The sequence below is a fragment of the Pteropus vampyrus genome, unplaced genomic scaffold, assembly GCF_000151845.1.
Source record: "Pteropus vampyrus isolate Shadow unplaced genomic scaffold, Pvam_2.0 Scaffold100, whole genome shotgun sequence".
Taxonomy (NCBI): domain Eukaryota; kingdom Metazoa; phylum Chordata; class Mammalia; order Chiroptera; family Pteropodidae; genus Pteropus; species Pteropus vampyrus.
The window spans coordinates 2,169,805-2,192,362 of record NW_011888881.1 but is presented as its reverse complement, the minus strand read 5'-3'; the positions used below and the strand labels follow the sequence as shown (position 1 = coordinate 2,192,362).

General features: G+C 59.3%; 1 protein-coding gene across 2 annotated transcripts in view; it reads right to left on the bottom strand.

Annotated features, from left to right (window-relative positions):
* POC1A (POC1 centriolar protein A) overlaps positions 1 to 19,982 on the bottom strand; it is a 62,038-nt gene extending 42,056 nt beyond the window's left edge. Inside the window, exons 1-7 of one of the 2 annotated variants that reach the window (XM_023533313.1) lie at positions 19,649 to 19,982; positions 17,197 to 17,281; positions 16,088 to 16,259; positions 15,537 to 15,716; positions 14,167 to 14,274; positions 13,164 to 13,279; positions 6,705 to 6,838 (exon numbers count right to left, since the gene is read on the bottom strand). In XM_023533313.1, coding sequence (XP_023389081.1) covers positions 6,705 to 6,838; positions 13,164 to 13,279; positions 14,167 to 14,274; positions 15,537 to 15,716; positions 16,088 to 16,259; positions 17,197 to 17,281; positions 19,649 to 19,666 — 813 coding nt within the window. In that variant the 5' untranslated portion in view covers positions 19,667 to 19,982. The remainder of the gene's footprint in view (positions 1 to 6,704; positions 6,839 to 13,163; positions 13,280 to 14,166; positions 14,275 to 15,536; positions 15,717 to 16,087; positions 16,260 to 17,196; positions 17,282 to 19,648) is intronic. The other variant, XM_011364644.2, reaches the window with a different exon arrangement.
* Positions 19,983 to 22,558: the final 2,576 nt, after the last annotated feature.

Here is a 22,558-nt window from a genome sequence, read left to right as displayed (position 1 = left end):
CCCTCCCCTCCTGACCCAGGCACCCCTGGTCCTCGAGCTTGGCTGGACTCATACCCAGCCATTTCGCCACACGCCGCCTCCGCCTTGCCAGCCTCCAGACCCAAGGGACCCTGCCGTCTGCTTTCCTCACTCCCACACAGCAAAGCATGGATGGGGAAGTTATTTAAAAAGAAGGCAAACCAAAGGGGCCCATGCGTCTGGATCGCCAGCTCCCAGTGCTTCTCACTCGCAGCCCTGCGGCTTGTCCAGACCTGGCCACTCCCCTCAACCCTCTCGCATGATCCCCACATGCCTCGGCCTTGACCCTTGTGCCACGACAGCTATGCCAGCAAAGCCGAGCCAGGTGTCCTGGCCACCACCGCCCCCAAGGGTTTTGAAGGTTTTCGGTAGCTACCGACAAACAGGAATGTCATGCCACGTGCCCCAAGTCGGGGGTGAAAGGAGCGTTTACAGGGACACGGAGGCCAGTAAGGCCTGAGAGGTCTCCGGCCTTCGTGCCCAGGCCACTTCCTCCACAGACCCCTGCCGGGGAGGCACCTGCACTGCTTACCAGCATCCACTGTGGGCCGGCTCTTGGGTCTGAGAGGTGGCCCAGGGAACAAGAAGCGGCCTCTGGGAGGAGCTGCCGCCCAGGCAAGCTGAGGCTCTCTCCTGACCCTGGCTGGGGACACAGCTCCCAACCCTCTACCCTGGGCTCTAGGCAGGGGACAGAGGGCCAGGATGATCTCTTGGTTGCTTAGTTTGGAGCAAACGAGCTGTTCTCCCTGTTGATGTCCCCTCACCCAGGAGGTGTCCAACTATTCAAGCCAGGAGATATGAGCTTCCTTTGCCCTGGAGTAGCCTGAAGGGCAGCCCATGTGTCCCAGGCCACTGTCACACCTCTGCCTCCATAGTAAGCCTCCATGGCCAGTGTCCCAGCGCCAGCCGCAGCCCTGGTGTGACACAAGCTGCCAGTGACGTCAGTGGATCCATGTTCTGCGATCTCACGACCACCAAGACCCCAAGCAGACAGCAGCCCTGGGTCGGGGTCCAAGCCCTCACCCACCTCATGGGGCAGCCAGGCTGCACGAAACCACGTGCCTAGTGGTCCCTGTGCAGCTCAGTCACTCCGCAGAGACACGAATACCAACTGCACAGCCACAAACACCAGATTTAACTTCCACCCACATCCCACCCACCATCGTCTCCCAAATAGCTCTGGGGACTTAAACCAAATGAGCATAGCCTGAGATTGTTTCAGAAAATACAGAAAAATAAATCTCTATTTCTAGCACATTGTCCCCACGCTTGCCACACAGAGCTATTGGGGCCTCGCTCGGGGCGCAAGGCTTCGAGCGACAGCTGTGGTTGGTGGGAAAACCCTCCCTCTCCTGGTCTTGCTGCAGAGAGGGAGAAGAGGGGGTGAGGAGGCTCCCGTGGAGCCCTGACACCCCCGAGTCTGTACCGGATCCAGTGGAAGCAGGGACTCCCTTTCCTCCAGCTTCACTGGCATGGCCGTGGCAGATCCCACGCAAGACTTTGCAGAGCCTCAGAGAGGACGCTGCCCCCGCTCCCAGCCAGTCCTGCAGGACTCAGGCCCTGGAGAAGATGACCTGACTGGTGGGACTAATAAGGACACGCAAACAGACCTGCAGACCAAAGGGCCAACAGGCCACTGCTCAGGACAGCTATGGGGCAGGGGCTGGGGAGCAAGCAGGTTTGGGGCAGGGAAGTGGCCGCAGCCCACCCACTGGGGGACGGATTTCAGGAGCTACACAACAAAAGAGAAGCCAAAGCAATATGACATTCTAGGGGAGATGAAAAAAACCTTAAACAAAAGAAAAAGCCAGATAAACCCTTTGGAGACTTCGTGGGAGGGGGAAATGGGCAATCCCCATCCCAGAGGGGGAAGGGCTGGCGGCTATGGCCCTGTGCCCACTGACAGGGACTAAGTCATCAGAGACCCCCAACATGGGCTCATTTTCCTAACAAACACTGACTGCTCACCCATGTACCTGGACCATGCCCATAACGGAAACCTTATATGGTCTCTTAAAGAGCTCTGGCCTAGAGCAGTAGGGGACCATAATCCAAGAGCTGAAGTGGAAAGGGACTAGCACCTGTGAAGATCTACTGTGTCCGATCTGGGCCATGCAGACTCTTCCTCTCCTAGAACGAGGCTGATGAGCAAAGGCTCGGCAAAGCCAATGTCGTGCTCAGCGTCATAGGTAAGAGGCAAAGCGAGGATGGCCAGACTCCAGTGCCCAAGCCAGAGGCTCAGGCTCTCTCTGCTGAACAAGATGGGAGAGCCCCTGGTTTTCTCAGAAACGAGGAGTTCAAACTGTTTCTGCCAATACTGGGTGTTTCCTTAGAAAGCTGGGCATCGTCACCCAACAGACAAGGCTGTGTGACCCCTACCCAACCGAACATATCCCAGCACTGGGCCTCAGTCAAAGGAGCTGGCAAGGGTGCTTGCTGCAGGCTCTTTGCCAACCCAACCCACCAAGAGAGAGATCGCCCGGTGTTCCCTGGGGCAGAGGGGGGAAGGAGGGCCGTGCGCCACATCCAGGCAGGGCTCGGCCCACTTTCCACTCGGGCGGGCAGGTGCAGCTGGAAACAGAGGTGCCCTAGCTCTCAGCCCCAACAGGCTCCTCAGCCCCTCCTGGCCCTGGCTTGGCAGAGGCAGTTGTATCTGCTCAGGCTGCATCTAGAAACCTGCTGCCACCTGCTGCCCCGTCATCGCTGAGCCCGGCACCGCCAGAGCAGCAGGCCTGCTGAGGGGCCAGAGTCCATGCGGGCTGCAGCCAGCAAAGGGCCTGCCACCCCATCACTCGAGGATGCTCAGCTGGCAGAAGCTTAAGGGCCCCATGGGTCCCAGCAGCTGCTCCCAGGTATCCCATGGGCAGGACCTCAGTCCCCACAGAATGGCCTTGTAGCCCAGAGTGCCCAAGACTACAAGAGAGAAGCCCCAGGATCCCTCGGGCCTGCAATAAGCTTGTCACCGATGTCCACTCCCAGCCCCACAGAGTGAGCCAGCCTCACACAGGCCAATCGTGCCAGAGAAGCTCCGAACTGCTGGCCAGGCCCTGGGGCCCAGCACGTGGGCTCAGCCCAGGAGACCCCAGCTGCACTGGGCGATGCTGGTCTTAGCTTGGCGCCTCCGTCCTGTGCTTCAGGAGACAATGAATGGCACTTCCGGCCCCAACCCAGACAAGAGCACACCGGCCCAGCAGCTCTGCCTCCCCCAACCTCTCTCCACCCTGACCCTCCCTGTCATGTCTCCGCCTCGAGCCCCGCCCTCATGCAGGCCGCTTCCCTGGCGCACACAGAGCGCCCCCTGCTGGTCAAGGAGCATCAGCTCCCTGTAGCTGGCGGTTCTCAGCTGGCCTCTGACCCCCAGCCTGCACTATCCCTTCCCACAGGTCTGGGACTAGACGGGCGAAGGAACCGCTGCTCCATCCGGCAGAAAAACAACAGCCCTCCCTCCCAACAGCTCTCTCTGGAGACTGTCACAAGGAGGTGCTTCAAGTCCCAAAGTGTCTGTCACGGAGTTCCTCCCTGATGGACCAGAACAGGTCATATGGCAGCGAGGCTAAGACCCACACAGCCACAAGCCTGCTGGCCTCCTACACAGACCAGTGACCTAAAAACAGGAGTGAAATCACTTCTGAACACCGTATGCGTGAGGCCAGTGAGTGTGGTGGAAACGGCGGACTCGGGCACTCGTCCCAGCTCTGCCATCTGGAGACCCGAGTGAGACCCCTACAAGCCCAGCCCACTCCTCAGTCTCTCCACCTGGACTCAGAAGGGCTCTCAGATCTGCCATCGTCATCTGTGGACAGAATCCCAGGCACCTGGGAGCCCTGGGGCCACACAGCCACTCGCTTCAGGAAGTGGTTGGTGGCAGCTGTGCTTCCTGCGGCTAACCCACGCCCTGGGAGAGAATGTGAAAGCCCAGGTGACGAGAGCGCCCAGGTGCGCATCTTCCTCGAAGGCCGGGAGGGCGTGGACGTCACGACAGGAAGCCTCAGAGGACCACAGCCCTGAAGAGCACGCTCCAGCCCCCTCTTCAGCAGCCCAGATGCAGCGCCCTGCCAGGCTCTGTCCCTGGGGCTCAGGAGCCACTGTCCATGCCCTGACGGGTGTCAAAGAACTCCTTCTACTCCCGCCCGCACGAACTCTCCAGTCAGGAATGTCCTCCGAACACGCCAGCTCCCAGGTGACACACGGGCTCAGCCTCCACGATGCCTCCCAGGGGCTGAGCAGAGCAGCTCTCCGCTCCTGGCCATGTCTCCACAAGCACTAGGTACTCATTCCGGCTGGTGGCTCTGTTTTAACCAACTGCCCCCCACAGGAAGGTGCTATCAGCTGACTCTGAATTGCCCCAAACCTAGAGGCAGAGCCAGGCCCAACAAGGAGCCACAACAGACCCTAGCAGACCCTGGGGCATAGAGGGCAAGCAGGGCTTTGCTCAGGGCAGACAGGCTGCCCTCAGGCAGCCCTGCCCCAAACACGACACATGGACACCCTGACATCTGCCCTCAGGCCAGATGCTCCGATCATGCTGCTGCTCCACATCATTAGGAAGCACCCCAAAACAAAGTCCTCTCAAGGCAGAAGGGGCAAATTAAGTGGGCAGGTCCGCATGAGTGGCCAGCCGTAGACGCAGCACGGAGCTGCTGCCTCCAGTGGGGAGTGCACAGTCCCATCGCCGGTCTGGAGGAGCAGGAGGGCGGGAGAATCAGTTCTCTGCGAAGAGGCCAGGGGTTCCAGCACGCACAGGGATGGAGCAGAGGCAGGGCGAGACTGCCTCAGAACCCTGAGCTAGCCAGGCCCCAGGATCCCCACCCCCCGCACCCCACAGTGCAGCCGGTGCCATGGGTCCCCCAGGAGGAAGAGCCCGAAGACCCATGGCAGGCTGATCCTAAGTTTCCGGATTTGACAGGGGCTGTGGTTCAGAAGAGAAACGAATGGAGCCTCTCGCTCTGACTCCCACTGGCACCGGAGATGCACCGCCTCCACCCACCCCTGCTAGTGCCGAGCCCACTCGGCCAACCTCGCCGGGCCGCCTAACCTGTCTCATGCCTTCTGAGCTCTGCGGACCTCCCCGGGGAGCCCCCCGCTTCCCAAGCCCCAGGGGGTGGGACCGTGACATCCATTCTGTGCCCCTGGTGCCCAGCCCAGCGATCTGGGGGGCGGATGATGAACAGACAAACGTGTGGCTTTTGCCTTCTGCCTTCTCCGTCCCTCTGGGCACCGTGAGCTCGGTGCTCTGAGGAAGGGATGATTCTGCGGAGCCGTTCCCCGTCTGTAACCCCAGCGCCAGCTGCCCCTCAGCCTGCTCCTCACATTTCGAGGTTCAAGAGCAACAGGCCACCGCAGTTAGACTTGGTCCGTTTCACTTCTCGGGGAGAATGGCGTCAGCAGGTTCTCTTTGCGGGCCCGACGCGGGGCCTGAGCACGGGAAGGGCGTCTTGGACACCGTGCGAGGGTTCTCAGGCCAGGGGCGCGCCAGCCGTGGAGGAGCCGCGCAGGGAAAGCAGAGGGCGCCGTCTGCACGTGTCTCTCTGCTGCTGTTTCTCCTTTTTGCCGGGAGGAGAGGTGGCAGCATCACATGGTTTCACGTGCCATCCTGGTTGTAAGATCCCAAACGGGCTGCACGTGACTTTAAATAGCTGATAGCCAAAGGGCCAACCGAGGTTGTTGCCAAGAAGCTGACAGCAGGAGCAACGGTCACCCCAGCCCGGTGGCCGTACAGGACACTTAGACGTGCGGGCCACTGGGGGAGCAGGCCCGTGGTGCAGCAGACGCGTCCTGACACGGAGGACAGGAGGCTGAGGGTGGCAAGCAGCCTCCTTGTCCCGGGGAAGCAGGAGGAAGGGCCCAGGCCCCACGTCAGGCTATGGCCAACGGCCTTCATGTGTCCCGATTCCAATGGCAGCGGGCTCCGGAGCCCTGAGCTAGACACCTCACACCTGGCTGCTGGCCCAAGACACACGAGCTGCCTGGGGTCCCTCAGCCCTCATGAGCTTGTCCCCATCTCCGTCCTGCCTGCCTGCTGCTCACAGGTGGAGAGGATGAACTGAAAAGCTCTGGTGTCCAGACTCCTGCCCCACTAGGTTGTGGTGACTACATCCCGACAGGAGACATTCTTTGCCCACGGGAGACAGCTCAGCCACGACTCCTGGTGGGGAGAGTCCCCGCCACCCCTCACCTCACCCCACAGGGCTGCCTGCCTACTGCCCACCCAGGGAGCCCAGGAATGCCCAAACGAACGTTGGGGAAGCGTTCCCTCCCACATGTTTGTGTCTGCAGAAGCCTGATGTCTGCAGGACCCGGAGACTCTGGGGTGGCTCAGGGAATGGGTCCCAGGGCTCCGCTCAACACTGGACCAAGGGAGGTCTGGGGTCACAAGGGGACAGACTGCATTCAGCCCCTGGGGGGAGTCTGCCAACCAGATCTAGATGCCTCTCTGCCCACTCCCTACCCAACTTAGCTCCTGCACCCGCTTCTCAGCTGTGGGGCCGGGGTCAGGCCCTGCAGTCCTGCTAGAGGCCTCAGGTCTTATGGGGGGCAAGCCTGTCTCTGCCCAGATCACGAGGGAGCCACAGATACTGCCCCCATGGGGTCCAAGGGAAGGGCTGCCGCAGGGGACCAGCCCTGCACGGCCTCGAGGCGGCACCTCTGCCCTGTGCATGCCACGCGGTGCCGGGCCACGCCCTCACCTGATGCCCGTGGAGCGTGTAGAGCAGCCGGCCCTCCAGGAGGTCCAGGATCTTCAGGGTCGAGTCGCTGGAGGCTGTGACCAGGTAGTTCCCCGATGGGTGGAAGGAGAGGGCAGTCACCGCGGCACTGTGCACTGAGGGGGGGACACCAGTCAGGCGGCTCTGGGAGCCCACGGCACAGAGGAGGCCTGAGACGGGCGATCGGGGCAGCCATAGCGAGAGATGCGGGGAGCCCCGCGGGACTTCCCAGGGGAGTGGCAAGAGGTTGAGGGCAGAGGGCAGGCAGCGGGAGTGCGTGGGGCGCGGCCAGGGGCGGAGCGACTCCTCCTGAGCCACCACGCGGAGCGGAGCACCCAGAGTGACCGCTGTCTCCACGCAGCTGCTTTAGGGAAGCCACATGGAAGGCAGACCCCGAAACGCGATCCGAAGCCCCTGCCCCGTGACAGAGGGTGTGGGGCGGGTGAGCGGACGGCTAAGACACGCTCCAGAGTCGCCCAGGCCTGGGTCCCAGAGCGGCCGGCCTCCCCACTGGCCCACTGCATGACCTCGAGCCAGCACCCTGGCACGCTGGGCCTGCATCGCGTGGTAGGGGTGCCGTGGGGCGTTATCAGGTCGGGCCTGTGAGGCCTCTGCACGGAGGGAGCCCCGCGTCCCCTGCGACTCCAGGTCCTGCCATTGTACCCACTCAGCAGCTCCGCGCCGTCCACGGCTCCTCCCCGCTGCCCACTGCCGCAGCCCGAGCCCTGCAAGCCACCCTGGCACCCTTGCTCTCCAAGGTCTGGCTCTGCTGGCTCCCCAGCCACGGGACCGTTCCACGCCTTGTCCCCCTGGGCCCAGGAGACTTGCCACCTCTTCCCCTGACCGCGAAGCTCGCTGCTCGGTCACCTCCATAGGGCAGCCTCCCCTGACCTCCCCACCTGGGCCACCCCCTTGCTTGTCCTCCTGAAGCACCCCGAGTCTCCGGTCAGTGTATTCTTCACAGCAGGGCCCCCCATGAGACAACGTGCTCGATTAGAGTCCTTGACGCAGAAGGTGGCTGCTGAGTGGGTGAGTGGGACCCAAGCAGACCACAGGGGTGTGGCAACCAGCTGCATCACAGCATCTCAGGAAGACCCCACCGCCACGGGCCTGGCGAGGAGAATCAGTGGACCTAAGAGAACCGTGACCTCGCCCAGTCAGAACTGCCACAAACATCACCACCAGTCCAAAACCCAGCCCCTCCTCCCGGCGCTGTGAGGCCACCTGCAAGGAACCAGTGCTGGCCCAGGAAACACACCCACCGTGACACGGAACTCAGCAGAGGCCACACAAATGCAAGGAGCCCGCAGACCCCAGCCCGGATGATGCGTGGACGTGCCTGGGTGTGGGGACAGGGCCCAAGCACGCCTGGGGGACAGCGAGGGCTTCCTGTAGGACAACATTCACGTCTGAGCACTGTCTACACGTGAGGCGGTGTGGGAGGGGCCGGCACCCTCGGTGTTCACCCATACTGGGCGTGCGGAGAGCAGAGCAGGGGAGCCATAGCCGACTCCAGCAGGAAAGGAACAGGCGGCAGCCGCAGCGGCGGCAGAAAGAACCTCAGTCACCCACAGAATGCGACTGTCCCTAACCACGTGTGGAGGGACAGACACTCGCATGCAGACCCAGGGGAGGGACGTGGGCAGAGGCTCTGGAGAGAGCGTGGGGGTGATCTCTGGGGAGGACAGCAATAGATGGACGACTAATGTCTTCTCCACAGACTTCCGGAATGTTTCTTTAACCATCAGGACAGCCACTACGATTATACCACCGAGTGAACGTGAGAAGTGAATCCTTGTCACACTCGGGGTGGCAGGAGAACTAACTCAGTGTACCCTGCACAGTAAATGGCTGGAACTAACTCAGTGTACCCTGCAGGCACTCCAGGTTGGGCATCCATGGCTGGGAGCCAGGGCCCGCGCTCCCGAGGGACAGGCTGTGCTGGCCCACACGCTGGCTCGCACCAGCAGAGGAGTGGAGCGGGAGCGGCCAGAGCACTGCGACGTCCCCCACTCTGGGCGTCCTCCATAGCAGGACGGCCCTGAGAGGCAGCGCCCTGCATCCGTGTCGCCACGGCCCTCCCCGTAAGGGCCGCTCCTGGGCCAGCTGCCCGAGCACACGGCTCTGGCTCCTCGGCAGTCTGCACTGGGTGACGCCGCCCGCCACCCACTTCCCGAGTCGAAGCTGGCACAAGAGCAGCGGGGGGCAGGGGACTAGGTCAGGGAGGGGGCTCAGGGAGCTCAGGGTACCCCAGTGCCACCGGGGTGGCGGGGTCAGGGTTTAGACACCATGCCAGGGCCTCCCGCCGGTCGACCCACCCAACGGAGAAATGTTCCCTAGAGACAGTACCAGGGCCCTGCTTCACGACAAGTGGCAGGACTGTCAAAGGCCTCCTGCCTGGTGGGGGACAGGGTGCATCTGGAACCATTTACTCCGGAAGAGAGTGCGGTCTGGCGTGCCAGGCTCTGGGGACACACCAAACCCAGGACAACCCGCCTTCCACACTCACTCTCATGCCGTGTCCCCGGCCCACCAGCCTGAGGCAGCCGCTCTGGCTCTGGAGAACCAGTGGGTGGTCCAAGGAGGCCTCATTATAAGAGTCACCAGTGCTCAACATTCCCCCTCAGAGGCTTGGCAACCCCCCAAGGGGGATGAGCCTCTCGCATGAAGCCCGAGTGACTAGCCACAAACAACCCACTTTTCGTAAAGCCCAAAGCTGCAGGCCCTCTTCTTGGCTCCATGGCAGGTATCAGTGGTAACTGATGGCCGATGGCCATTTGGGCACAGTGTGGGCGCCTGGCTATTATCCCCCACACCTCAGGGCCAGCGATGCATCGACGTCAGGATTCTACAGGTCACCAGGAGCCCAGGGAGGGTGGGACCGAGGCCGCTGCAGACCCTGCCCCCAAGCACAGGGAACTGGCCACAGCTGGTGGACAGCAGGTGACTGAAGGAGAAGCCTGAGCACCCACCACCCACTCCACCCCTGTAGCCCTGCACGGAGACGCCCTCCGCACCTTGGCCGCTGCCCGCTGGGCTCCAAACTGGCCCGGGGCCCAGAGACCCGAGAGCAAAGCAGGCGTTTCCTTTCTGGGGCAGCCCTCCCCACCCGCCCGCCGTGTAGGGTGGTTCCTCACAGGGAGCGGTGGGCCTTCCCAGTGACCGGCAGCTCTGGGATTATAGGAGCTGGACTTGCAGGGCAAAGGTGCTCTGACCAGCAGCAAAAGACACTCCAGACGCTGTCTCTGTGAATGCCACATAAATGCCGTGTAGGAATGGTGGGGAAGAGCCAGTAACTTGGCTGATCTGGTGGGACAGCACACTGCCTCCCGATCGAAACGCCGGGCAAAGGGTGCAGGCCTGCCCTGCTGGCCACACCTGGGTCCGGGGCCTGCTGAGACCCAGCGGACAGAGGACCTGGGACCTGAGCTCCAGCTGGAGCTTCTGAAGAGGGCCGAGCTGCACCCCCCAGGGGCCTGCACAGTAAATGGCTGGAACTAACTCAGTGCAAGGGGCCCAGGTGGGATGGTGGACAGATGCCAAACTCGGGGTCCCAGCCACGCGATCACGGGTGAGCCTCAAGCTCCCCTCTGTGAAGTGGGGAGTCGCCCCGCACGGATGCCATCCAGGCCTGTCACTGGATGAGAGGCCCGTATGTGCCTGGAAACCGCAGCGCGCACCATGGTTCTGGGACAGGGCTGCTGCTTGGCTCTCCGAACAGTCCCAGTGCGGGCTCCGAGCACAGGGAGCCCACCCCTCCCCTGTGGGGACGGGCTTCCCCAGGGCTCCGAGGGCCCCGCCGACTCCCTGCTGAATCGGGAAACCGAAGCTTCTCCCCGCAGCCATCGGCCAGAGCCAGCCAACTCCTTGCCAGGGACAAACGGCGCCAGCTGCCTGCTACAGCCCAGATGATCACGACCACCCAGCGTGGGCCACGAAGCGCCCTCCACGGAGCACGGCCGTGGGCAGCTGGCCTCACACCAGTTTCATGAACCGAATCCTCTCAAAAGAGCCCAAGGCCCACTCAGGAGTGCCTGGTGTCCACCCAGAGTCACCGGGGGAGACAGTGGATGTCACTGTCCTTAAACACTCTCCCCGGGGTTTCCTAGAGATCAGGGACAGAAGACAGTTCAGGCACCCCTGCCACAGGGCTGGAAGCTCCTCTCGGGGAATCGGCTTCCAAACAGATCCCCCTATACTTCTGGTGGGCTGCTTGACCCAACGGACCTGGCCTCAGCCCTCTTCAGGCCCCAGCTCCCTGGGCCTGGCTGGCCGCCACCCCACAGCATGGGCTCTTCCGCCTGCTCAGTCCCCCAAGCCGTTCCCTGGGCCTGACCCTGCTCCACTCCAGCACCCGGCCCTCCTTGGACACCAGGCACGGGCGGCCTACCCGCCAGTCCGGCCAGCCCCCCAGGCCCACCGGCCAGCCCCCCAGGCCCACCGGCCAGCCCCCCAGGCCCACCGGCCAGTCCCCCAGGCCCACCGGCTTCCTACCCAAGCAAGCTCTTGCTGCTGCTGTCCTCACGTGCCCCCCACCCCTTCGCTCCTTGAGTGACGGGCTGGTCCCAGCACTGGCAGCCAGGCCACACCTTTGGACCCTGAGACAGAGCATGGCATCCGAGGCCCTTCCAAATGGGTGCCCGGTGCTGCAGCACCCCACCAACATCAGGCCCGGGGTGCCGACCCATCAGAGGTGGGCCTGGACCCTCCCAAGACTTCTGTGGTACCAACCACGCCCCCGGCACTGTATTATATATAACCCCACGAACCCCATGAGGGCACTATCACCTCCCCCTGCACAGACAAGGCCAGCTTGTGCTCCCAGCCACCGCAGGGCCTCGTCACCTTCCTCCCCACCTCTCCCTGTCCAAGCCTGCCCTCCTGACCCCACGCCTGGAGGCGGCCTTCACGCCCCGCACTCCTCGGTACCTACACACCTTTCCCGATCTCCAACTCAGGCTTCTGAGCCTGAAGGAGGGGAGAAGTGTGGCCTCCAAGTTGAAAGCAGATCCTGCTGCTGCTCTGTTCTAGAAGCCTCTGTGTGAAACAGACAGCATCAGCCCGTGGAGGAAAGAACCTGTGCTTGTGGCTGGCCCCCGCCACCTGGTGGTGGTGCAGGGTACTACAAGCCCCGACCAAAGACGCTGACCCCTCAGGAGCTCCTCACCTCCTGACTCAGCACCACTGTCATTGTCACCAACACTGTACCTGGTTCCTGATTTGTACCAAGCACTAAGTCCTTGACATGGACAACTCAAAACCTTCCCAACACCACCTGTGAGACAGGCCCTATCACTGTCCAGGGGGCTGGATAGGCACAAGTGACCTACTCAGCGTCACACAGCTAAGAACGCTGAGCTGGCTGCAGAGCCCACCCTCCACCTGTGCTTTTCAAGACTGGCATCTGCTCCCCCTTCAAGGGAAGTGTGTCACCCTGGTTACCCCAAGAAAATGCTGTTCTCAAGTGTCTGATAATTGGCTAGGAAGGCTCTGTGGGCTGTTGGGGGGACGGCCCTGAGCCTCAAGCCTACACCTTTGTCCAGACGTGACCCTCCCACCGTCAGGTGTGAATTTTGGAAGTGAGTCTGTGAACTCTCAACTCAGCTCCATCGGCATCCATAGCTCTTCCAACAACTCTAGCTCCACCCCTCCAGGTCCCAGCCCGGAGCCCGCAGAGCCTCCCGCCCAACTCACAGCCGCTCCCCCTCACCGCTCCCTTCGCTGGGCTCCATCCCCACATTCGGGGTTCATCTAGGAACCCAACCCACGGCTCTGCCCAGTCACACGGCTCTCAGGCCAGCTCCACACTCCACGGCCCTCAGCGATGCCCTCCCGGTCACACCCACGTCTGCCCCGCCCCACTCGCCCTGGAGGAGACTCCAGCCACTGCCCTGCCTTCCAAGAGCGACAACTAAATAGAGGACACAGCCTCAGGGCTGGCTCCTGTGCCTGACCCCAAGCTAAACTGACCCTCCAGATGGCTCATGGCTCCACATCTATGGAGGGCTCTGTGGGGCCAGAGACGGCCAACGTCCCATCAACAATGACCTCTTTTGACAGACATGCCCCTTTCACCGCAGGTCAAGGGTTGTCACCCTGGCCCTGGGGGGGCAGAGCCTCCAATACACAGGGAGCCAAGTGATAGAGGCAGCTCCTGAGAGAAGCCCCTTGAGAGGAGCCCCGGCCAGAGACCCATCGAGGGCTCCCTGTCTGGCCTGCAGTGGGCATGCGACTGTCACCTCGTAAGCAGTCACTGAAGTGCCTGGTGGATGCCAGGTCACGTGACACTCTATCTCCTGGCCAAGGCTCCATGCCCGGACAGCAACACCACAGACCACCCGCGTCCGAGAGCCCGAAAGACCCAGGACGCGCCCCGCCTGGCCAGGGCTGTCAGGGCGCGGGATCGCGGCAGCAGCGAGCGGGCCGCTCACGGACACTCACGCTGATAGTGCTGCAGGAGCCGGTGAGTGCGCACATCCCACACCTTCACCGTGTTGTCCATGCCGCCGGCGGCGATGCACGTGCCGCTGGGGTGGAAGTCCACGTAGGTGACGAAACTGGAAAGACAGGAGCCACCACGTGTACAGGACATGTGCGCTGGCTCAGAACAGACCCCCAAACACCGAGCACCGTCCCAGCCTCGCCCATCTGCTCGCACTGTCCTTCGGCCCAGGGTCACCTCCCTCCCACCTGGTTCCCTCAGCAGGCGGCCAAGGGAGAGGAAGGGGAGGATGAGAGCAGTGGCTGAGTGACGCAGGTGCATTGACCAGGGGCTGAGGCCTAGCGCCAATTCTAAACACAAGGAGGGAAAGCGGCCTTTGGACCAACGGGCAGCCGGCCGCTCGGGGCTTTCAGAATGAGAGCCGGGGCCCCAGACATGAGGGCCCGCAACACACCCACCCGTACGGGACACCCAGGTCGGTATCGTGGCAGGATCTCAGGAGGGGCCCTCACCGGCCTCACTGAAGAGGGCAAAGCTGGGGTTCATCTAGGAACCCAAGACAGGTGAATCCCTGCTCAGATGCAGGACCCCCCCTCTGCTGATGACACATCACAGCGTGAACAGCTGCCACCCACTACAAGACCACAATGGTCCTTCCACTCATAAAACCATCACCAGGTAACTCACTAATATGCTCTTCAGGGGTCTGGGTTCAACTGCTTTCAGAGAACCATGTCACAATCTGAGGACCAGAAAGGGAAGGGAAAAGATAGCCGCCAAGACACGCATGCCTTGGGGTTCAGCACACCCCTCGTGTGTGGGAATGGGGATGAAGCCGAACCTTCCAGTCACAGGAAAGATGCAGAGACAGAAGACAGGGCGCAGCCGAGATGCGACTGCCGGCCCCACCACCGCCGCCACTGGAGACCGCCGGGGCCTCCTCGTGTCCAGGTCCAGACTTCTCGTAGGTGCCTACAGGTGGAGGATGGCCTGGGGACTCACCTGCCATGCTCGCAGTACGAGTGGACACACTCCCGGCTGGTCTTGTCCCACAGCTTGACAGTCTTGTCATCACTGGCAGACACGATGAGCCGTCCATCAGGGGAGAACCTGAATCAGGCAGGGCACAAGTCACATGACCAACTAACAGACACCATGGGCGCCACATGGCACCTCCCACAGCCACCTTCCCGCACTGCCCACTACCACCTGATCCCGGGCATCAGTGCGGCTACATGTCCTGCTGTGACCCAAGCGACTCTCTGCAAGTGGCTTCTCTCTGTGAGATGAGGCAAGCACCCCACACTGCACATACCATGTGGCAGCGTGCGTGCTAACTGCTGGTGCTATCGGCATTAGGTGGTCCCAAGCCCACCATCGGCACCATTGTCCTGTTCTAGGTCCCCCAAGTCTACATGTGACTCTGAGAATGGATGAGCAGAACATAATGTGCCAACGACGAAGTGGAGGTCCTGGGCTCCACTACCAAAGGCCACTATGGGCTTGACACTCATCTGCTGGCCTGGGCCCCCCATCCTCAGGATCCTGATAATGAGGTCTCAGAACCAGGGACCTCCCAGGACAAAAGAACAGGTGCCCTGGAGAACAAGTAAGTTGCATGGGGTCCCCAGAACACAGCCACAGCCCCCAACCTGATTCCCATAGTTCCCCAGTATCCCCAGACACCCGCAGCCTCCTCCTCTGCAGCAGAGATTTGACAGGTGAGATCTCTATTGGAAGAAACAGACTAAGCCGGAAGCAGGCTCATCTATGTCTGCAACTCTTGAACCTCGAAAGGTCCTTTGGGTCACCCCATCCCTACGGTATTGCCCCTCCCCACCACCAAAGCAACAGAGGAACAAAATCAACCTCAGAGGAGCAGAACGCGCCAGGGGAAAGTAGACAAGCCTTAGCGCCAGACTCGTTCAAGCCCAGCTCTGCCACTTTCCCACCACGTGCCCTGGCCTCAGCATCCTCATCTACAGAGTGGGGGCGACACTGCCCAGCTCGCAGGACTGCCAGGAGGAATGGGGAGGAACGCACAGTGCAGGGCTGACAGTACCTTCCTGTCATGGCTGCTCTTGCTAGTGAGCGGCCCCTGTCGTTGTGCCTTGGGCTGCGTCAGCATGGAGGTCGGGTCTCGCGGCCAGCAACGGGGATAACTTACTTGTCACACATCAGCTCAGCGAAGCCTCCCAGCAACTTATGATGGAAGAATTGCTGCTGTCCTCATTTCACAGATAAGGGAGCCAAGGCTCAGGAGGCTCAGAGAGCGGCTACTTTGCCCAAGGTCACGACGCTGGGTCCCGGCAGCCCCTCTGTGCCCCCGAACCCCCGTCCTTCCAAGGATCTTTGGGCAGGAGGACGCTCACCTGGCACAGCGGACCCAGTTGATGTGCTGGCTCAGTGAGAACAAGAACTTCTGGCGATGAGTCGACCACACCTTGACTGTCTTATCATCGGAGGCCGTCACGAGGGACTGGCCATCGCTGCAGAAATGGACGCTCCTCACTGTGGCCGTGTGAGCACGAAACACCGTTGACTCACCTTTGCTAAGGGGACAGGCACCCCCGACAGCGACATGAGGGCCCACGAGCACGTCGAAGCTCTCCCCACCCCTTGGGAGCCCCTCCCAAAGCCTGAGCGCCCGGTCCCCAAACAAGGCGGCCAGATGCCCCTGCTCGTCCACGCATGAGCAGCATCGGGCGGACTCCCTTCCAGGACAGCTGGGTCAGCCCAGAACTCATCGCCCGACCCCAAGGGGAAGGCCCCAGCTGAAGCCTCAGCTTCTGAGGGCACCTCCTCAGGAGGGGGTTAGATGCCCCACTGTAACCAGTCCAGAGCTAGGATGCGGAGCCGGGTGAGGACAGCTCTGGCACCAGGGCCCCAGACTCACACAAGATCCTCAGAGCCTATAACTCACACGTTGGGTACCCAGATTCGGACAGTCTTGTCACGGGAGCCCGAGGCAAGCAGGTGTCCCGAAGGGGAGAAGTTCACACAGGTGACAGCATCCTTGTGGCCCGCGAAGCGGTAGGCACGTGACTGGGGCTTCATGTGCCAGACCATGAGGCACGAGTCCATGGAGCCACTGGCTGAGGAGAGTGGGAACACCGTGATGCTCAGCTCCAGAGGGTCTCGAGTCTCCACCGGGACTCTGGGGTGATGGGACGGGGAGCAGCAGCTCCCCTTTCCCCACAGGAACAGGTCGCACCTCCAGTGAACCATGACCGAGTCTGGAGAACCTGTGGCCTGCCAGCTCTCCAAGCAGCAGGCCCACCTGGGAACCAGATCACGAGGTGCTCTCATGTGCCGGCCCTGGGTCCCAGTCTCCCCACAGACACGCCCTGAGAGCCCTAGACGGCAAGTCTTCCCAACGCTGGGGAGCCAGCCCAACCCCACGGGCCTTTTACCACTCAGAAGCCTAGAGGAGGTCCCCGAGGTGGACCAAAAATGATTTCCGTTTCCCGTTAATCTGAAGTGACCACAAGGCCAGCAGCCTCTGGCGGGGGACTCTGACCATAAGATGAAGGGGAAATCTTGCCCACAGAAACAAGGATGGCTGTGTATGAATCCTCAAGTAGCCAAATCAGGGGGCGCTCAGCTGCGGCCCAAGGGCAGCGGGGAGGGGAGTGCCAGGCCCGACACGCTTCTCACTGGTAGGCATCTTCGACACGGTGTGTCATATTACTGCGGCCAACAAGACTGACAAAGACCCAAGGAAAAGGAAGCCCCACTCAGGGCCCACCCAAGACGTGGCTGGAGCATATGAGAAAAGCCAGAACCCAGTCCCACCCTCGAAGGCTGTGGGGACCCTGGAGGCCCCAACCTCTCTGGGCCTCACACCCCATCTGTAGAATGGAGCCCACGAAGCCCAGCACCCAGAGAGCTGGCTGCCTGAAGCAAGGTGCAGGCATAATAAGAGCACGGGGGCCCTCACAAGGCCCTGCTTCCCCCACACCACACCCCCAGGTGGAAACTCGGCCTTCTCAGCTCATAACCTAGTGCCTGGGACAAGATGCCTCCTCTTACCCAGCTGCTTCATGTTGGGACTGAAGTCCACAGAGGTAACTGCATCTCGGTGGCCTTTAAAATGCCTCTCCAGCGACGGGTCCTCCTAGGAGAGACCAGGGTCAAAGGTGTGAAGGCTGGTTGAGGAAGAGGCAACAACCAAGAAGGTTTAAGCATACTCATGCATGACCTTATATAAAGAAAACCCTAAAGAACCCACTAAACGAACATCAGAATAAACAAGCTTGGCAAGGTTGTAGGGTACAAAAATCAACAAAGTTACCTGCATTTCTGTACACCAGCAATGGACAATCTAAAAAAAGTAAGGTGGTAATTCTATCTATGATACATTTTAAAAATGTAAATAAGCTACTAGGGTCTATTTATGATGTATTTAAAATTTAAGTAAACTTAGGAATAATTTAACAAAAAAAGTACAAGATGTATCCAATGAAAACTACAAAGCATTGTTGAAAGAAACTTAGAAAGAGCTAGATAAATGTAAAAACATCCCATGTTTAGTTTGGAAAACCTGGTATTTTTAAGATGCAATGCTCCTCAACTTGATCTACAGAGTCAACATGATCCTGATAAAAATCCTAGGTGACTTTTTTTGCAGAAATTGACAAGCTGATCCCAAAATTCATATGAAAATGTGAGACAGCCAAAATAGGCAAAATCTTTTTCAAAATCCAAAAAAGAGAAAAAACAGCCCCTGCAGAAAAGTTTGGCAGTTCTTCAAAAAGTTAGTCATCAAATGACCCAGCAATTCAAGGTAAAAATTCGAATTAAAAACATGTTCACACAAAAACCTGTACACAAATGTTCATAGCAGTTTTATTCTAACAGCCAAAAAGTGGACAAACCCAAATGCCCATTGATGGGTAAATGGATAAACAAAATGTGACGTATCCATATAAAGGAATATTATTCAGCCATGGAAGGGACGAAGCACTGACACACACTACAACATGGATGAACCTTGAAAATATGTGCCTAGTGAAAGAAGCAGGCACAAAAAGCCACATTTTATTTGATTCCATTTACATGAAATGTCCAGGATAGGCAAATCTATAAAGACAGAAAATTAGTGGTTGCCAGGAGCTAGGGGGAGGGAAGGAAGGGGAGTGACTGCTTAATGGGAAAGGGTTTCTTTCAGGTGACAAAAATGTTCTGGAATTAGAGAGTGCACAACACTGTAAAATTACTAAAAACCACTGAATTTTACACTTTAAAAGAGTGACGGTTATGGTATGTGAATAAAGTCTCCATAAAGTTATTTTTTTAAAAACCGAAGGAGGGCCTTTCGGCACGCTCCATCTCAGGAATCAGAGCCCGTACGTTCGATCCCAACGCAGAATGGCCAGTGAACCCAAAGGCCAGCCCTGGCGGGGCCTCTGGTGGCCCAGGGTCAGAGAAGCCCTAGTTCAGGACCCCACTTAGGAAGCCATGGAGATGATACTCCAGATTCTCCATCTAACAGTAGTTCCTGCCTTAGCACTTGAGGAGTTAGATCCCAGCATGCAAGCAACCACCTGTCCCGCCCCAAGCATCAGAAACCTAAAGGAACCCACAGAGCCCAGCAAGGCCTCCTCTTGGGAAAAAATGTCCTTGGGGTAGAGCAAAGCCACACTGCCACTCCAAAGAGCTGTAACCAGAACAGAGGCCCCCACGGCTCAGTGCCCAACTCCGCCCCCAACACACCAGCCAGAGTCTCCCTTTCAATGAGAGGGAGTGGCGGCTGGGGGAGGGCCCCAAGGGAGCAGCAGCTGACCCACCTGAGTCTCTCGGAAGAACAAGGGTAAGGCAGTACTCACCTCTAGGCCCAGGGGGGAGGGGCAAGTTCAGGTCCACGCCTGACAGGGGGAGGAGATCCCCCAACGCCTTCTCTTCCAATCCCCTGGGCTCTGTGTTTCATGATCTCCCCCAAAGTGATTTATATATTGGGGGCTGGGGAGGTCTTGTGGGAAGAGCACTAGATAAGGGGTCAAAGGCCTGGATCCCAGCCTGGGCCCTCTGCTCAAGTCCCCAAAATGCCTAATAGGACCAACGGGCCACCACGCAGCATCCGAGATTCACAACTCAGTCAGACAAACTCGAAACAATCTCTCAAAAAGAGGGGCTATGGAGTGTCCCCCTTCTGGCCTCTGGAGGAGCCTGGGACTCAGAGTGGGCAGCCAGGCCCAGGACACACGGCATGCCTGGGCGGTCCCGGGCATCCCAGTGGCCTGCTGTAACTTTGGGGGCAGGAACCGGTGTGTTCGCCCCGGTAGCCCGCACAGGTCCTGGCACGCAGGAGGCGCTCACTAGGTGCCCCGACCCAGCGGCCCCTGCACAGACGGTAAACTGGGGCCGGGGAGGGCGGGCTCGGCTCCCGCCCGCCCGCCCCCCTCGCAGCCTTCGCGCCAGCCAGGAGCCCATTACCCCCGCGAGGAGACTAAGGCCCAGGCGGCTGCCGCCAACAGGAACTTACCGGGCAGGGCGCGGCCATGGTGCGGCCGGGGGCGCCCGAGGCGCCGGAGGAGCCGGAGCAGGCAGCGGCTACCGTGGCGGCGCGTTCAGTTTCCGCGCCCCCAACCGCCGCCAATAGCAACGCGGGTCGCGTCCCCGCGCCCCGCCCACTGCGGTTAAAGGGGACGCAGCGCTCTGGCTGCTGGCCGCCTACCGGGAGCGGAGCTGCCGGGCCGGGTACGCGGTCTCTGCACCCAGCCGCGCCAGGCCGGGCACCCTGCAGACGGCGCCGCTAAACGCCCCTGCCCGCCGTCACTCATTCCCCTGGAGAAATTAAGGAGTCCAGGATAAGGGGTTCGCCCCGCCGGCCCGTGACCCGGTTACCCAGACGGCGAGCGCGGCCTTCTGGGAAATGTAGTTCCGGGACGGGAGCCGCCGGGTGTCTGGAGGCCGGTGGGACTACAATTCCCAAGCGGCCTTGAGGGCGGGACTGAGGGGCCCGGGCTTAACCGCCCACGGCGAAAGCGGCGAGAGTCCCGGAAGTGCAGGGCGCGCGAGTCGCGGTGCGTGCGTCCCCCGAAAGCGCCCGCGGCGGGGCGCTCGCGCGGCTCCTCGCTGGCCGGCCCTTCGCTCCTCGGGGACTCTAAAAATGATGGCTCGCTCCTTCCAACGTGCTTAAAGCAAGTGTCGCTTTAGAAGAACACCAGTCACTTGGAGTCACGTCCGTGGGGTGGAGAAATCTGGGTTTGATTCTAAGTCCTCGCCCTGATACCTCGTGTGACCTCAAGGGAAAATACCTCCGCTCTGTGGGCTTCGGTTCCCCGTGTATAACATGAGCGAGTGTGCGAAGCTGGGTCCCCTCGGGGCTCTTCAGCCCTTCTAAGTTAATTACCTGTTTAAAAGGCAGGAGACTGTTCCTGCTCTGCCATCAGAAAGTCCAGCTGTGTAGACCTTTCTACCCCACACCTCACTCTGAGCACCGTTCCAGCCTGAAACTGACCTGGCCCTGACGTTTTTTGCAAGATTCAGGAAACTTCTTTCCACGAAAGAATATTTAGCCTATAGGAAAGTTTTATGACCTTATTTGAGCCAAAATCTCGAAGACATGCCGAGAAGCAAAAAATCTCAATGGACAGAAAACGCTCCAGGAATGACAGTTTTGCAGTTTATTTTATACATTAGAATCAAAAGATGGCCGCAAAGCCATTGGTGATAGATTAAAGAGGTGAGAGAAAGCAAAGCGGGGAAATCTCTAGGACTGGCTAAAAAGCAAAATGGAGAAACTTCTTTTACATTGATGGAGACATGATCATTAACTTTTACAGTAAATAGAGGCATTATGCAGGCAACAAGATAATGTGGGTGGGCTTGTGCTCTTGTGCATGCAGTTGTGCCTTCTGGAACAGAAAATTACTCTGACATTTCACAGGTATGTTATCCTAGATGCATGAGAACAATGGACAGGACTCCCTTAAGGTAAAGATTGACCTTTGCCAAGGAAGCATAGGCCTGAGACGTCACTAGACTTCTCGCCGTCGCCTGCCCAGCTGAGAATTTCTGATTAGACCATCCTGTTTGGTTGCTTTTGGTCATTGAATTTTTCAGGCCTTCCGTGTGGCTTTACTGATAGTTTGTCAGGTTTATAGCATATCTCCTTTGTCTCTCACGCTTCCATCACCTCCCTTGGGCAGGTGGGCTTGGCCTGCGGACCCCAACACTTATTAGGATCTGGCCAGACCCTAAGGTTTCCCACTACATCTCAGACCTAAGGAGGTGTTTACCTGGACCTGCAAACCAGAGCCCGATTCAATAAACTCAGTTTAGGGAGCCAGCATGTGGGGGTGTGGGTCTCTCCTTCAGAACTGGAAGGTCTGGGGCCAGACAGAAAAAACAGAGATGCCTTTAATCCAGTCTTTGCTGTGAATAGGCATAAGATTAGTTCCTCTGTCTTAGAAATATTCAGGCTCATTTAACTTAGATACTATGAAATTCTCCTTAAAACAACAAGTATAGTATCACTCACACCCTGAAATTGTTCAACACTGTTCAAAGGATGATCTCCAAGCTATAGAACACCTCCTGGTCTACAGGAGCTTGTAACCTACAAAACTGAATTTAGAAAAACTCTTATATAAAACGATTTTCAAATGTCAGATTTGCTCAACGTGGGAGGTACTAGAAGATTATACTCATCCTCCCGAGTCTTTCCAGATCCCACTGTCTTCTGTCTTTACTTATCAGGGAGTTGTTGGGGCTGCCCTATCCCCTCTTGCTCATTTATTCTCCAAAAAACTGAAAATAGTCAACTCCGCCAACATCACATAGACAACCCAAGATCCACTGATACAACCTGCAAAAACCAAGACTGTTGCCTCTACTTTCCTTCTGAGCTGCCGCCACCTCGTGCCACCTCCGTCAGACTAGACTCCACTTCTGACCAAGGCCTCCATGTTGGGAGGCGGAGCTTAGTATTGGAGGAGCCCCAATGTTTGGCGGGGGGTGGGGGGGGGAACCTCTATGTTGAAGGGAGCTAGGAGACAGCTTCTTTTTCAAGTCCCCTTGTGGTGGACATGTCTCCATCCTGGTACAAAGCCCACAGATGCCTCCCCCCCCCCACACACACACACACAAGAGACGCTTTCACTGTCATCCCAGAGCCCCCTGCCCAAGGGCCAAGACTACCCCAGGGCCAGGTAGAGAAAGGAGAAGGAGAGGTAGGGATTACATTCACCCACATAGCCCGTCAATGGAAAGCCCCATCTAAGCTATCAGTCTGCACTGTACCTACTGGATTTGAGACTCTGAGCAGGGCAGCTCAGGCATGTCCCAGGGTCAGGCAGATCTAGGGGTGAGTGATCTAGATCACCTCTGGGCTGGGCAATCCAACATACATCACACCACCTCTCCAAGCCTCCCTGTCCTCAATTATAAA